Source organism: Vicugna pacos, chromosome 6 (genome assembly GCF_048564905.1).
Source record: "Vicugna pacos chromosome 6, VicPac4, whole genome shotgun sequence".
NCBI classification, from domain to species: Eukaryota; Metazoa; Chordata; class Mammalia; order Artiodactyla; family Camelidae; genus Vicugna; species Vicugna pacos.
This window is the reverse complement of record NC_132992.1, coordinates 52,700,673-52,718,386: the sequence shown is the minus strand read 5'-3', so window position 1 is coordinate 52,718,386 and position 17,714 is coordinate 52,700,673. Positions and strand designations below refer to the sequence as shown.

Here is a 17,714-nt window from a genome sequence, read left to right as displayed (position 1 = left end):
TTCGTTTTCTTTGTGTGTGTGTGTGTGTGTGTTTTATGCCTGCATTTGAGTAACCATTCTGGAAAATGCTATTAATTATAAATTAGGATTCTCTGACTTTTTTTTTCAATTAATAGCATTTTGTCTGTACTTTAATTGAAAACTTTATTTCTTTAAAGGTTCAGGAGCAAGTACATCCCAATCTCTCAGCTAATGAAGAGTCTCTCTATTATATTGAAGAGCTGATTTTTCAGCTGCTTAATAAATTATGCATGGCCCAACCAAGGACTGTTCAAGATGTGGAGGTAAAAATAATTTTGTTATTTCAAAAAGTCATTGAACCACTGTATAAATTAATTTTTATATTTAAATATGTGTCATTCAAAATAAGCATGTAAACTAAAACCATTGAAATCATATGGGGGACATATGGTGAGTTTGTTTTTGTCAAAGATGTCAAGGCAATTCAATGGGGAAAGGAAAATTTTTCAGTAGAAAAAGTGCTAAAATAACTGGATAAATTTATGGTGGAAAAAACCCTTGAAACCTATTTCACACAAAAATTAGTTCACAATGTATCATAGTCTTAAATATAAAAGCTGAAACTGTTAAGTTTCTGGAAGAAAATGCAGCAGAATATCTTTATCAGCTGTGATTAAACAAATTTTTTTTTACAGAGGACTCAAAACACCACTAAGTATCAAAGAATAAAATTGATGCAAAAGTAAAAAATGTATAAGTCACAGACTAGGAGAAAATGTTTTCAATATATATTCCTTACAAAGGACTTATGTCCAGAATATGTTAAAAACTGCTACAAATCAATAATAAAAAGACACCCTGCTCACCCAAATGGACAAAAGTCCTGAATAGACTCTTCATAAAAGAAGATATACTTATAGCCAATAAGCATAAGAAAAGGTACTCAAGCTCGTAATTCATCAGGGAAATAGAAATTAAAGCTATAATTAGATACTATTTCATTGTAATAGTATCCCACTAAAAGGGATAAAATTAAAGACTGATAACACGGAATGTTAATAAGATTTAGAGGTGAAAAAGAGGAGTTCTATTTTGGTGGGAGTCGGGGGAGGATTTACTTATTTAATTTTAGAGGCGGTATTTGGAGTTGAACCCAGGACCTTGTGTATGCTAAGCATGCGCTCTGCCACTTGAGCTATATCCTTCTCCTCCCAGAGGAGTTAGAGCTCTTATACAATGCTAGTGGGAGTATAAAATGGCTAACCACTTTGAAAGATTGTTTTGCAGTTTCTTATAAAGTTAAATATGTATCTATCCAGTTTTACCCCTAGATATTTAACTCTAGAGAAATGAAAATACATCTTCACAAAGAGACTTACACATGAACGTCCAAGCGTTTTACTCATAATAGGCAAAATTGGAAATAAATTTCCATCTACAAGAAAATGGGTAAACAAATTGTTGTAGATTCATAAAATGGAATACTACTCAGTAATAAAATGGAGGAACAAACTACTGATATATGCAATAACATAGCCACAATTCACAGATACCATGCAGAGTGAAAGAATAAAAACCATACCCCAGAGAGTATATATTGTATGATACCACTTATATGAAATTCAGAAATAGCTAAAAGTTATGGTGATAGAAATCAGGGTGGTGGCTACGTATGAGGGATGAGATTAAGATGATAAGAAATTTTCTGTATCTTGATTACAGTGTTGGTTACACAAGGTGTAAGCATTTTTCAAAACTCTTGAAATTGTACGCTTTAGATCTGTGCATTTTACTGCATATAAATATTACCTCCATAAAGGACTAGTGTAAAATAAGGATGTTTACTCATTGATTAAATATATGCATATCTATACACCTAAAAGATCATGTATAATTTAGTGCTGAAATAATTTGTTTTGGCTCAGCTGCATGGGTGTACTTACAGATTTTTAGAATTATCTGTCAGCATAGCTTTCAAAAGTTGCTTTGACATTATACTGTTTACATCACCTTTCTTTTGAAGCTTGTTTCTATAAGAAGGCAACAACTTCCAGTATAAAGGAAAATCTTAATTTGGAGTAACGAATCTATTAAGATTTTCAGGGGGGAGAGGAGAAGCAAGATGGCGGAGTAGAAGGACACTTGTAGCTCACCCTCTCCCACAAATACCCCAAAACTCACATCTACGGACCTACTCAGCCAACCAGAGCACCTGTCGAACTCCGACAGAACATTGCCCTCTTCGAAAGACAAAGACGCCAAAAATCTGGTAGGAGAAAAAAAAAAAGAAGAAGAAAAAGCAAAACATTGTGGGACCGATTGCATGGGGAGGGAGCGGCAAAGGAGGACTGGTGCTCATTTGCTGGGTCTCCCCCCTCCAACGGAGAGGCAAGCGGGACGGAGGGGGAGCCTCTGAGGCTCAGATCTGCCCTGAGCACCGACAGAACCGAGTTAAACGAGCACAAAGGGTCCCTGTGACACCCAGCCCGAGACGCGAGTCGGCAGCTGGGGCCGGGACAGGCTGCCCGAGCCAGGTGGAGGACTGGGGTGGCTGCACTGAGGCAGCCCTGGGGGACTGCAGGGTGCTGCGTGCCAAGGCTGGAAGGGGATTTGGAGCAGAACAACCTCGGTCCCCCATAAATTGCAAAAAAGCAAAGCAACATGGCTGGTGTGCCCTGGGGGGAGGGGTGCCATAGCCTTTGTCTCCTCAGACCTGCGCTGCCATTACTGGTGCATCTCGCAAGAAGAGAGGCTGGGCGCAGCCACAGCCACCATCTCCTCCAGTGCGCAGAGCCCGGGCAGGGGCGGGGGTGAGACCTGAATCCACATCTGGGGGCTCCGCAACCTTCTGGGCAGGACTGAGACTTGTTTACAGCCCGAGGCAGGTAGAATCTTTCTGCCCTGGCACCTCAGAGGACTTGCACTGCCAAGACAAACAAGGAGCTGAGATTTGGCACACAGCAGGGACGGGGCTGTTCCGCAGTCTTCTGTGAGCCCACCTTTGGAGCTCCGACCTGAGGCGGAGCGGGCAGCTGCACAGAGCAGCAGAGTGGCTGGTGGTGGGAGAGGGCGGGCGGCCACCCGCCTTCCTGGGAGGATTGCAGCACCTGACCACGGTGCTGGGAGGGGGTGTGATCCACCCACCTGCCTCCCTCCCGAGTGCAGCATCTGACTGCTGCATCGGGAGGAGGGGTAACCCGCCCACCCACTGGGTAAGCTCAGCTCCTGACCCAGTGTTAGGAGGATCTGCTAGCCGACAGCCACTGGGAGCAGCGCAGACAAGGTTGCCAACAAGGGCCTCTGGAAACAGCAAGCTGAGTTCATGAAACAGGGTGAAGACATAAAGACCTCTCGATAAAATCATAAGAGCACACTGCCTCTAGGAGAACTAGTTAACTGATACTCCTTAAGTCGCAGTGCCAGAGAGATATGAGCAATATGAAGAAGCAGAGGAACCACTCCCAATTAAAAGATCAAGAGAAATCCCCTGAAAGCACAATCAAGGAAATAGATATTGATGGCCTACTAGATCAAGATTTCAAAAAAGGAGTGATCAAAGTACTGAAGGAACTAAAAGAAACAGTGTTTAGAGATATAAAATATGTCAAAAATGAAATAGAAGCTATAAAGAAGAACCAAGTAGAATTAGTAAACTCATTTGCTGAGATGAGAACTGACCTAAAGGCTGTACAAAGCAGTCTAGATAATGCAGAGGAACGAATAAGTGACCTAGAAGATGGGACAACAGAAAGCACCCAATCAGAACAGCTGAGAGAAAAACAAATGAAAACAATATAAGGGACCTATGGGATAATATAAAGTGTGCCAACCTATGCATAATAGGGGTTCCAGAAGGGGAAGAAAGAACAAAGGGGATTGAAAAGGTATTTGAAGAAATCATGACTGAAAACTTCCCAAACCTGAAGAAGGAATCAGATATCCAGGTACAAGAGGCTCAGCGGGTACCAAACAGGAAGAAACCAAACAGACCCACACCAAGACATATCATAAACAAGATGGCCAGAGTCAAGGATAAATGAATGATCCTAAAGGCAGCAAGAGAAAAACAAAGAGTGAGTTACAAGGGAACCCCCATAAGGCTCTCAGCTGATTTCTCTACACAAACACTACAGGCCAGAAGGAAGTGGCAAGATATATTCAAAGTCCTGAATGAACAAAAGATGCAGCCTGAGACACTCTATCCAGCAACGCTATCCTTCAGAATAGAAGGAGAGATAAAGAACTTCACAGACAAGCAAAACCTAAAAGAGTTTGGCAACACTAACCCATGCTAAAAGAAGTATTGACAGGTCTACTCTAAATAGAAAAGAAGCAGGATGCTACAAAAATGCGAAACTCATAACTGGAAAGGAGATAACTGGCATGAATTACAAAAAGAATAAACACAAAATTGTAAAAGAAGACATGTAAATCATTAACAGTGGGAGAGGGAAGGAAGGAAAGCCACTGTGGAAAACGGTGTGGAGATTCCTCAAAAGACTAGGAATAGACTTACCATATGACCCAAGAATCCTGCTCCTGGGCATGTATCCAGAAGGAACCCTACTTCAACATGACACCTGCACCCCAGTGCTCATAGCAGCACTATTTGTAATAGCCAAGACATGGAAGCAGCCTAGATGTCCATCAACAGATGACTGAATAAAGAAGATGTGGTATATTTATACGATGGAATACTATTCAGCCACAAAAACCGACAACATTACGCCATTTGCAGCAACATGGCTGTCCCTGGAGAATGTCATTCTAAGTGAAGTAAGCCAGAAGGAGAAATAAAAATGCCATATGAGATTGCTTATATGAGGAATCTAAAAAACAAAAAACAAAAAAACCCCATAAATACAAAACAGAAACAGACTCATAGACATAGAATACAAACTTGTGGTTGCCAAGGGGGTGGGGGGTGGGAATGGACAGACTGGGATTTTAAAATGCAGAGTAGATAAACAAGATTATACTGTATAGCACAGGGAAAAATATACAAGATCTTGTGGTAGCTCATGGCAAAAAAAAAGTGACAATGAATATATATATGTTCATGTATGACTGAAAAATTGTACTCTACGCTAGAATTTGATACAACATTGTAAAATAACTATTACTCAATAAAAAAATGTTAAAAAAGATTTTCAGGGGCGTGGGTATAGCTCAGCAGTAGAGTGCATGCTTAGCATGCATGAAGTCCTAGATTCAATCCCCAGTACCTCCATTAAAAAATTTTTTTTTTAAATAAACCTAATCCCTCCCAAGAAAAACCTGAAAAAGATACAAAATTATATTTTACAAAGATTTTCAGGGACTGTGGGAATTAAAACTTGTTTCCCTGTTCTCTGCTGTAAGAGTTGGACATAAATAAAGATAATAAAAGTGTATTTTTCAGAAGCCAAATATGCTAGAAGCTGAGAATATAACTTTGAAAATGGGAAATCCTGCCAAATTGAAGTTTGATTCAGTTATCATTACTTCTCATTTGTACCAGTTACTGGTTACATTTAAAATTCGCTGAGCCATAATAGTAACATAAAGTGCTTGGGTTGTTTTTTGCCGAAAGATTTATTTCCTTAAGGCATTCTGAGCTCTGCCACACACGCACTCAATCCTCTAAGAGGTACATGATATTCTTCTTTTTAAAATTCTTCTCTATATTTGAAGCTCTGAGATTAACAAAAGGAGAGTGACTGCATAATAATTATTAATCACAAATTAACAACTTCTGCTAGGTAAACAGTTTTAACCCTAGCAACCTTACCTTAAAATCACTGATAGAGTATTTCATGCTTGCTTTAATCTCTCCTAATATTGTTACTTTTTAGCCTTTTTACAATTTTGTCTTAGTTATGCTTACACTTAAAGCCATCTGTTTAAACTTCATCTTTTTCTTCTTCTCCTTTTTTTATTTTTGATCTTTTTTGTGGGGGGAGGTAATTAGATTTACTTATTTACTTTTGATGGAGGTACTGAGGATTGAACCCAGGACCTTGTGCATGCTAAGCATGCACTCTACCACTGAGGTATACTTTCCTCCCCACCTTTTTCTTTACTCATGGGAATTATGTGGAAAAATCTTGATAGTCATGTTGATCTTTTTTTTAAACAAAAAATTCATTTATTATAGGAATCAGAACATGTTATTGCTGTTGTTAAGGATGGTGATACAGTTTAATTTTATATGAATTTTCTCTTTATAAGCACTTCCGTTAACAGTAGTTCTGCTGTGATCTGAACAGGAACGAGTTCAAAAAACCTTCCCTCATCCAATTGATAAATGGGCTATTGCTGATGCACAGTCTGCCATAGAGAAACGAAAACGAAGGAATCCTCTCTTACTGCCTGTGGACAAAATACATCCTTCATTGAAGGTAAAAAAAAAAAACCAAAAAACGAGCAAACAAACCAAAACAACCATTGGGGAAGTTCTTTATAACAAATAATACTTTATGTAGTATCGGTATGTTTATATATCATGATCTGTGTTATTGTCTATGTGCACTTGAGTGTAGAGACTTGTACATACACACATATATATGCTTCTTAATATGTGTCCAAAACAAAAATAAATATACTTTGATAAGATTACTTTTCAAGTAATATTAAAAGTTAATGATAAGAAATAATGCATCTTTGTGGCATCTTCTGATGACTGCTCTCCCTGACTGACTTTTAACTTTTTGTTAATTAAGTAAACATATAATGAAAAAGCTACTGTGTGTTCAAAACAACTTTTACATTAATTTGTATTTAATATGCATTGTAAAAGGAGGCTAAGGGATATTATTTAGTCTGTAGAAAATAATTGTTGTACATGAATTTGAGTATCCCTTGATAGCAATTTCAAGACCCCCTACTCCCAACACATACACACGTCCTCCCCTCAGTAGAAGCCATTGTAATTTGGGGGATATTAATTAAAGCAGGATCCTTGAAGTTACCAGATACTTGTCAAATGGATCAAGAGGTTTTCAGTGAAGTCCAGCCCAAGATTTCTGTGTTAGATTCTAACAGTCTCTTCTTGTTTGATGCCAAAGGCAGAGCTGTTAGATTAGATATCTCTTAAAACAAAACATAAACCTGATACTGGGCCACCAGCTCATTCTATATCCTGTGGTACCTGTGAGTATAGACATTTGGTTTATAGAAATTTCTTGATAAGCAAGAATGTTAAATAAAATTTTTGAGTGCTTAACTGCTACTTGACAGTGTTGCTTTCTTTTAAAATTAAATTGTTTATTTTTTCCCACAGGAAGTTTTAGGGTACAAAGTGGACTACCACGTGTCCCTATATATTGTGGCTGTACTAGAGTATATCTCAGCTGATATTTTAAAATTGGCTGGTAATTATGTTTTTAATATCCGACATTATGAAATATCCCAACAGGACATTAAAGTGTCAATGTGTGCAGATAAGGTAAGTGTTAAAAGGTATTTCACCTTAACTTGAAAGATAGTGACTGTCTCTTCTGCCTTTGTTTTTGTAGTACATGATTATATTAGTGATTTTTGTAATTCCCAGTATTGGAAGACAGAAAAATGCAGGCTTTACAAACTAACAGTGATATTTTCAGGTTTTTTCAGCATGTGATAGGATGAGAATCTTTTTTTTCCTTCAAGAATTTTTTACTTACAGAAAAACATCCAAAGCTTCAAGCCAGTTTAGGAAAAGTAGTTTGAGTTTTGTATTTTTAGAAAGATAATAAATACAGAGTATTCAGATACTTTTAAGTATAGGAAGTAATTCTGAAAAACATACTTTGGTTTCAGAGGATAGTTCCGTGGGACACAGATAGAAAAAGACTTTGCAATGCCAAAGTTACTTCCTTTTGATAATTTTTTTTCCTTCTTTCTTCCTTGTTGTAAGTTATTCTGGAAAGAAATTGAGTCTTTATTTTCCTCTCTCCTTTTCTTCCCTTTCTACTTACCCTCCTTTTTTTCTTATTTTTAAATCAACATTTTGAGTACCTGTTATGTGCCAGTCACTGTCCTGAATATTGAAGATACAACAGTGAACAAATCAGCAATCCCTGTGTTAGAAGGAATTTATTTTAGTAGGAAATGAAAGTATTATAAACAAATAATCACAGCACAATATAATTAAAACTATTACACAAATAAATCAAAGGTGTAGTGGAAAAGTGATTAACTCTGGCATAGGGGAGACCAGGAACACTTCATAGAGAAGGTGCCTAAGCTAGACGTCTGAGGGTTGATGACCCCAGGACCTGGCACATGCCAGTGGTTTTCTCCTTTGCATGTCAGAATTACCAAAAAGCTTTTAAAGAATACTGATGCCTGCATCTAACCCCTAGAGATTCTGATTTACTTGGCCTGGGTTGGGCCTCTAAGCCTCAAAATTTTTGAAAATGTCTCAGGTGATTCTCATGTGCAGTTACAATTGAGAGCCATAGTCTCAAAAATGATTTTTCACTTAAATTTCATAGTAGAAATTCCTTGTTATTTTTATTTTGACTTCTGAAGTTATGATTACATTTTTAAACTTTGTTTCTATCTCAAAGTTGCAAGTGCAATAAAAGTACTCTGTGCCCTAAACTGCTTGAGTGGGTTGCCAACATAGTTTAGTGTGTCCTACAAACGAAACACTCTATGTAATCGCAGTCTGACAACAAAATCCAGGAAATGAATCTTGATACATTATATTATGTAATCCTCAGACCCCATTCAAGTTTTTCTGGTTGTCCCAGTGATGTCCTTTATAGCAAAATGATACAGTTCAGAATCATGTGTTGTGTTTAGTTGTATCTTTTTCCTCCTTGTTCAGTCTGGAACAGTTCTTCATTCTTCCCTTAACTTTTATGACCTTGATGTTTTCAAGGATTATACCGGTAACTGTTTAAAGTGGCCCTTACTTTAGTTTTTTTCTGATGTTTTCTCTTGATAAGATTCAGGCTGTGGATCTGTGGCAGGAATATCAGAAGTTCTCACTGCATTTTCTGACATGACACACAATTTTGATATGTCCCATTACTGGTGATGTTCACTATGATCATTTGATTAAGGGTTTGTCTAATAGGCTTCTATACTTTGAAGGACTCTTTTCCCTTTTGTAATTAATAAATATTTTGTGAAATATTTTAAGGCTATGTAAATATCTCATTCTGTATTACACTTTAAATTTACAAATTTGTTTATTTTAATATGGACTCATTGATTCTTGTTTTATTCAATGGGGCATAACCTGTTACTTCATTATGTATTTTGATATTCAAATTGTCCCAGATTTGACCAACAGGAGCTCCTTCAGTTTGGCTTCTCTATCCCTGTCATTCTTTGAACACTTCTTTGACACAAGGTGTCCCAGGTTCAGCTTGTTCTTTACCTGCTGCTCAAGCCTGGGAGTTGCTGTTTTCTGAAAAATCCTGGTTCCTTTAGTGGAGAATGATATTTAGAAACTAAGATCTTGGTGCTAGATGAGCTCATTGCTATTGGAGTGTCACTCCTCTGGTCTCTTAGAGGCCAGAATTAGGGTGTGTGTGTGTGTGTACACATTATGTATATACATACACATTTGTGTTTCTTATCTTTTTATGAATTCACAGATCTCTTCAATCCAGATTGAATACCAAAGGATTAATTGTAGCCTCCTCTTTTTCACATTTGTAACTTCCTTATCTGACAGTGAAAAATCTGGCTCCTGTTTTGCTTAATATATTTACTTATCTGAGCAATCTTTCTGTATGTAACTAGTCTCTCAGCAGATCTCTCTCCCCTCACTGGTGTAGGTACCCTTCTTAACCTAGTTTTGGATTAGAAACCCTCCTCCCTCTTTGTATACATTCTCCTCACCCCTCTCAAGCTTTGACAGTCCCATATTGGGCCACTGCTGCTATGGGACTACCTTCCCATGCAAATGCCCTCCTCACCCACTAGGGCTCCAGCACCCTGCATCGGGTTGCCCTACCATATGGATGGTCTCTTTACCTCAGTTGATCTCTAACATCCTGTGCCACTGTGACCGCCTCTGTAGATACCCTCCTTCCTCCACTTGGGAACTGGCACCCTGAGGTGGGCCACTACAGCTTTTCCTTACACCCTGGTGCAGGGATTCCTACCTCAGTCACCCCATTCCTCCCCTCCCCTCCTTGCCCCCAGACAGTGGGCTTGGACAGGGTTATTGAGGGACTATGGGAAGGAGAGACTATATTCCACATCTGAGTCAGTCACCTTTTCTATGACTCTTTTTAAAAAGGCAAAAGCAGTTAAATTCTAAACAATTACACAGGCTTAGAACTGAATCCTCACAACAAACTGACAAGTGATCACATATGCTCCATTTGGGCACTGGGGAGCTTATTTCTCATAAAACTCTTCATTTTTATAAAATTCAATTAAGGTGAAATGTCTTCCTCATACAGAGTTAAAATTTATTTTTCTATTAACTTTCATTCACTAATTCTAATTCTCTCTTCTTGACTACATTAAGTAAGACTAAACTGTTTTTCAGAATAAGTTATTCTGTTATTTAAAGCATTTTTCCATGCATTAAATTTTCACCTTTTAAGACTTTAAAAAATAATCTTGTGACATGATTTTCAGATCTCATTATTGCATTGCTCTTAGACTATAGCATCTAAAACGAAAGACAACAGTCTAGATTTGGTCTGACCAACACAGAATTACAGTGAAATGCCTACCTCCTTTATACTATATGCTATTCTTTCGTAATTTCAGCATTTCAGAATTTTGTAAATTCAGCATTTTTTGGCCGCAAATTTCCCTCTGTTGGCTTGAGTTTGCAGATGTCTTAACATATCTTTCATTTCTTACAACTTGTGCTGTTGATTTTTTTTCCTGTAAGTTTGACTTCAGATTTATCTCTGGAAACTTCATACAGTTGTTGAGACTATGCTGCAGAATATCAAGATATATAAAAATCTAGTTTTGTCATTCAGCATTTTAGATACCCTATCAGGTTTTTGTAATATATGCAAATCTGAGAAACTTTGTTTTAGTTGGTATTATTTATTAAAAATATTGAACTAGTTTAAGAGATGAGTTTTCCCACATATGTTATTAGAGATACCTTTCTAGGTTAATAAATTACCATTTTTTTTCATTATGGCCTTTTAGTCAGCTACTATTTTACCTCCTTGTCTAATTCAGGAGTCAACAAACTTTATCTGTGCAGGACCAGAGGATAAATATTTTAGGCTTTGCGTCCATACAGTCTTTTCTAGGACTACTCATCTTTGCTTTTGCAGCTGGAAGGCAGCTATAAACCAATGACTGTCAGCTGTGTTCTAGTAAAACTGTATTTTTAAAATAGGCAGTGGGCTCACTGTGGCCTATGGGCTATAGTTTGCCTATCCTTTTCTACCATGATTCCAGGTTTGTCATAAGAAGACTGTCATATGCTTAGCTAAGAGCCAGATGACTATCTGTAGGACTAGTCATGTGAATGGAGTAATGAGATTAGTATGACATGGTACGATCTTAGTAAATCTAAACTGATTTCCTGTGATCACTATTTCAAGAGCTTACAAACCATCTGTTTAATAAACTATTTGAATAGATGATTTCTAGGAATCTGTATAATTTCCCAAAGTCATATAATTTGCCAGACAGGGAACTTAAGAATCAACCTTTTTTTTTTCTCTGTGTTTAAAAATAAGAACAGCATTTGACTATATGATGTGTTCTGGAACATCTAAGATTGCTGAGAATAGTTAGATGATCACAGGAAGGAACTGTAGAGCTCAATCCCTAATATCCTTGTCACTATTAAGGAAAATAATATTAAGACTGGAAAAATAGAACATACATGTTTAAGAGGTAAACTTATGTTTAAGAAAGGCAAGAGAGAATAAGAGAGCACAGAGCTGCTCTGAAGAAGTTTATTTCTCTGGGACCAGATATAATAGGATTTGAGTTCTTCCATATTTTTTCTTTTGTTGTAATATTACTCCGTTTATTCCAAGAACTTGTTCTCCTTTGTTATTCTTGTTATGAACATGACCAAAATAATGCTTTTATTGTCCTAACATTTATTCTAATTCTTTTTTTTCTTATTTTTTTTAATTCTAATTCTTAACTGTCAGCTGTGAGCTTTAGACTTCATTGCAGGCCTAACAGTTTATAAACATGTACAATGCGTGTATGTTCTGTAAGCAAGTATCTTTTGTGCATTTACTGTGTATCACATGCTGTGAATTTTAAGATAAAACTATGGCGCTCATCCTTAGAAATGTCAATATAAGTTAAGTGCTTATATAGAAAAGAGAGAGGATTGCTAATGGAGGACTGAAACCAGTGGAAAAGATTCTGATAGAGGAGTTCAGGGAGAGTTGGAAAAAGCTATACAAAGAAAATTATATTTGAGCTAAGTGATAAAAATGGCTAGGACTTATCAGATGAATAAATGTGAGAGTTGGAAGGAAAAGGAAGTAAAAGACATTGTAGACAGGAGGATAGAAGTAACTGTCAGATTTAAGAGCTATTTCTGAGTTGGAGTTAACAGGATTTGGGGACTGATTTGATACTGAAGTTGGAGAAGTGTTATGTCTAGGGTAATGACAAGTTATCCAGTTTTGAAGGCCAAGTAGATGATGCTGTTATTAGTGATGTTAAAGTGGCATGTACATGTATAGTTTGTCAGACAGGGAGATGTCTCGCAAGCCTTTCATAACACTTGTCTAGCGTCCAGAAATGCTGAGATAAACATTTAGCGAGTCATTATCTAGCAGTGATTGAAAGCGATCTAAGAAGATGAGCTTGCTTAGGAGAAAGTATAGTAGATGTTTCAGTCTGGTGGCCTGCTAGTGAATAGGGGCTGCAGGTTTACTTCTTAAAATTTTGAATTATTTGTGATCTATTTATATTTACATATATGAAAATTCTGCATAAAAATCTAGATTCCAGACTTCTTGAAAAAGGAAAATCAAAATGCCTGACAGAATAGCTGGCATTCAGCAGTGCCCTTCCTCTTTAGGTGCATGCATGTACCTTCTAGTTTGCCACACTCCCACCACTTCTTTTTTGGCAAGGGGGTGAGGATTAGGTTTATTTTATTTTTAATGGAGGTACTGGGGATTGAACCCAGGACTTTGTGCATGTTAGGCATGCACTCTACCACTGAGCTATACCCTACCCGCCTCCCCACCACTTATGTATTACCAGGATGTTGTCTGCCTCACCCGTGTAGCATTTACATTCAGAATTTTTGGTGCTGTGTGACCAAAACAGTTCCAAAAATAGAAACCTGCAGTGGGTAGTAGAGAAGGAGGCCCCACTGACAGAATGGTATTTGAGAAGCCAAGGAAGGAGAAAGTTTAAGAAGTCTGGTCAGCTGTGTCAATAACTAGAGAAAACAAGAAGATCCTAGGAGGTTATTAGGAGAGCAATTTCAATAGAGTAGTGGGTTTGAGACGTAAGAAATCAGAGATAGTAAGTACAGACTACCTTAAAAATATCTCTGGTGGGGAAGAATAATCTGTGATGCCTTTTATTCTATTGCATGTCTGCTTAAAATCAGATTTCATTAGGTAATCCCTGTACATCCCCAGTGGTTTCTTCAAAGGTCTGAGAATCGGAGGTAATGATATTCAGTGGTAAGAGGGTGAGTAGCATGGTGGGGACAGTGAGGAGAGAGATTTTAGAGTATCACAAGAGATGAGGCTAGGGAAGTGGGCTGGGGTTAGATCTGAATGGCCTTTATCCTCACAAAATTAGAATTTTATACTGAAAGCGGTGAAATCCAGTATCATATTTATGTAGCATATGACACAGATTTGGTTTTAGGAACATAATTTTGGAAATGGGGTTGAAACCATTCACAGGGAGATCGTATTGCAAGACTTGCATATCCTTGTAAGAGATGGTGATTGCTTAATAGTCTGATTTGAAGGGTAGAGTGGAATGGAGAGAACTGCCAGTTGTAAGAAATATTTTTGTTAGATTCAAGAGGATCAGGAGAGCAAGGTCCACATTTATTTTGTTCGTTGCTGTATCTTACCAACATCTGGCACAATTTCTGGTGATCAATAGATGTTTTTCAGAATGAATGAATGAATAAATGAATATCTCATATTGTATTGTCAGAATTTCCTCTCATCCTCTTGAAGTTGTTTTGCTTTTTGGAGCTTCCTTTTTGGGATTATGCCTTTTTTTTTTTCTCGTGAACTCTAAGAAGGTAGTTTTCAGTCAGTCTTGAATATATAATTAAGTAGGTCCAATTTTTCTTTACTTTTTAAACTATGTTTAATTCTAAAAAATATGGTCACTTTTTTCCAGTTGCTTTTGATTACAGCTAGTTCTTGCCTGTTGGTTGACTTAAATTCATAGTAGCAATCTTTACTATTTTCTGAAAGGGGAAATTGTCACTAGGAATTTAATCATCTGTGGGATACTTGATTTTAACAAATGAACTTAATAGCAGTTATTGATGTAAATACACATCAGAAGGCCATCACACTGTTAATATATTTTGTGTATCATTTTATTTTTCTCCTTTGAACTCTACCCAAGTGCATATAACCATTCTTACAGTAGGACAAAGAGCTACCATTTTTGAATGCCTACTATTTACCAGATATAATATATGCATTTTATTTCCATTACCTTGCTGAATTCTTTCATCAATTACGTTTACATATAAGGGATCTGACTTTTAAAAGAATAAATAACTTGTCTGTAGTAACAGGTAAGTGGTTGAACTGGGGTTTTAGCTCAGATTGTTCTCCAAAGATATGCTCTTTTTGCTGTTATATAAGGTGTTTGTATGTATGTGTATATGTATTACGCACATATGTATTTATACACACGTACACACGTGGCTGTGTATATATATGTATATATGTAATTTCACTGTTAGGTATATCTTATTTTCATAAAGATTTATTTTTCCATACCCAGTTTTATATGAACATTATGTGAACATTATCCCTCTTCAATTTTTCATATTTCTCTTATTTTGAATTTTCTCTTTTAAAGTTAGTCTGTAATACACACAACTCTCATTATTTAATAATGTTTTAATTCTGAGTACTTTGAGATGGGTTTTATAACTGTAAGAAAAGTAAGTTTATCCATTATTGGTTTATATTTCTTAGGTTTTGATGGACATGTTTGATCAGGATGACATAGGCTTGGTTTCTCTCTGTGAAGATGAACCTAGTTCTTCAGGTGAATTAAATTACTATGACCTTGTCAGAACTGAAATTGCAGAAGAAAGACAGTATCTACGAGAACTAAATATGATCATAAAAGTGTTTCGAGAAGCTTTTATTTCTGACCGAAAGCTGTTTAAACCTTCTGTAAGTACCTTTTTTGGTCTTGAAATTGTCTATCCCCAAAAGTCAGATAGTAGCTCAGAATCATAAATAGAAATATTACTTATATACTTTATGTGTATATAAAACAAAAACATTCTTTTATATAGTATTGTGGGAGGTTTTATTTTTTCATCTTTTAAAATTGAGATATAGTTGATACACAGTACAACATAGTGATTCACAGTTTTTAAAGGTTATGCTCCATTTGTAGTTATTATAAAATATTGGTTATATTCCCGGTGTTGTACAATATGTATCCTTGTAGGTTATTTATCTTACGCATAATAGTTCATGCCCCTTAATCCCCTACCCCTACCTTGCCCCTCTCCCCTCTTCCGTCTCCCCACTGGTAACCACTAGTTTGTTTTCTGTATCTGTGAGTCTGTTTCCTTTTTGTTATATTCATTAGATTGTTTTATTTTTCAGATTCCACATACAGTATTTGTCTTTCTGCTGACTTACTTCACTTAGCATGATACCCTCCATGTCCATCCATGTTGTTGTGCATGGCAAAATTTTGTTCTTTTTTATGGCTGAGTGGAGATAGATAGATAGATAGATAAATAGATAGATAGATAGATAGAGGTATATCTATATATGTCTTACATTTTCTTAATCCATTCATCTGATGATGGACACTTAAGTGCTTGTAAATAATGCTGCTGTGAAAATTTGGGATATTATGGGTTTTTTAATATGTGAATTGTTATACTAATATAATAAGTGTGGTGACAATGAAAATAGACACAAAAATCAGGGGGATTACACTGGAATAAAATCTTTTTTGCTATGTAGTATTTGAGATTTACAGTCATTTATTTGAAGATGGTGAAAGAAATGTATGGTCTAGAAAAGAAAGACTTATGCTTTTTCCTTTCTTTTGGTAAGTACTTTAAGGCAGTAGTTTAAAGTTTTAACAGTGGAACTTTTTAAGAATAAACGTTTATGCAGCATGTCACATAAACAAAGGCAGAACGTCTCTGTTGGAAGACAGGGTGGGAGTAGGGTAAGTATGATGGGGAACCAGGGAGACTTGTCCATCTTTTTCTTAATCTCTGTAGTTGCTAAGTCAGCTTTAAGGAATTGAAAGCTTTTTTAAGAAATTTTTTTTAACTTCGTTTTCTTTCCTTGCTTTCTCACATGATCTATTTTTCCTTAGATATCTGTCTTTCAGTTTAAATACTCAACCTTTTACCTCCTGACTTCTTACCCCATGAGTGAATAGGAGTGATGCTCAGACACAGTTTGACTGAGTGCTTAGATTAGGAACTGATTTAGCTTTTTCATTCTGTTCCAAAAGAATGAGTGTCAGTGATAATTTAAGGTGTTTTAATTGATTTTATCCTTTTTTTTAAATGCATGTTTAGTTTAACATTTGATATAACTTCTACTGGACACACTGCCTTAAGTAGTCAACATTTTACATTTGTCAGAGTACTATCTGACTTTATGTTGACCCTAACAATCCTCTGAGATAGATAGAACAGGTATTATCATTTCTACCTTACTGGTGAGGAAATTGACACAAAATTATTATGACATGATAAGTTAATTATGACATAGTAAGTTAAGTTGAATGTGAATTTTGGTTCTTTTGTACCACAGTGTAATTGGTTTTTGTCTATAGTGATATGAAGAATAAAACCTAACAAATGCTGTAGGCTAATAATAACTGCTGGTAGCTAATATTATCCTCTGTATCCCATCAATTTTCATTTCTAAGGAATTAATTTTTATGGGTCTCTTCATTAAATTTGTGCTGATTTGATAGAAAAATTTCATTATAATACTGAAGGTTCAAGAGAAAGAGAAAACCCCTCTTCTCTATCTCTATATCTACTATATTTTTTCAGCATAGATGAAACTGTAAACTTTTGAAATAAAGACCATCTGAGATCAGAGCACAGAACTCAGTAAATATTTGATAAAAGAATGAGTGACTTTTGATCTCAATTTACTCCTTTGGGCCTTACTCCTGTATCTTCAGAAAGCTCACATTTGTGGAGGTACTATATATGCCAGGAGCATTTTGTAGAAATCATCTCATTTAATCTTAAGGACTTTATGAAGTAGGTATTAGTATACCAGCTGTGTGACCCTGGGCAAATTACTTAACTGCTCTGTGTTTCTGTCTCCTCATTAATAAAAGAGGATGATAATGGTATCTATCTAATAAGGCTGTTATAAAATTACACATCAGGGACTTACAGTAGTGCCTGAAACAGTAAGTGACCATGAACTGTTAGCTGTTATTATTGTCATCACTCTCCTAATCCAGGGTCATTCATCTAGCAGATAGTGGGGCCAGGATCTCAGCTCAAATCTGTCAAGTTCCATAATTCGTGATGCTGCCATTACAAAATGTCAGAGTGAATAATAGTTGACCACAATCTGGATTTGGTCATATGCTCATTTTGTGTCCAGAGGATTTAACATGTTTTAACCCAGATA

General features: G+C 36.4%; 1 protein-coding gene across 3 annotated transcripts in view; it reads left to right on the top strand.

Moving 5' to 3' along the window:
- SOS2 (SOS Ras/Rho guanine nucleotide exchange factor 2) overlaps positions 1 to 17,714 on the top strand; it is an 87,265-nt gene that overhangs the window by 21,355 nt on the left and 48,196 nt on the right. For all 3 annotated transcript variants that reach the window (XM_072963022.1, XM_072963023.1, XM_072963021.1), the window contains exons 2-5: positions 159 to 284; positions 6,210 to 6,341; positions 7,223 to 7,387; positions 15,042 to 15,245. In XM_072963022.1, the coding sequence (XP_072819123.1) occupies positions 159 to 284; positions 6,210 to 6,341; positions 7,223 to 7,387; positions 15,042 to 15,245 (627 nt within the window). The remainder of the gene's footprint in view (positions 1 to 158; positions 285 to 6,209; positions 6,342 to 7,222; positions 7,388 to 15,041; positions 15,246 to 17,714) is intronic.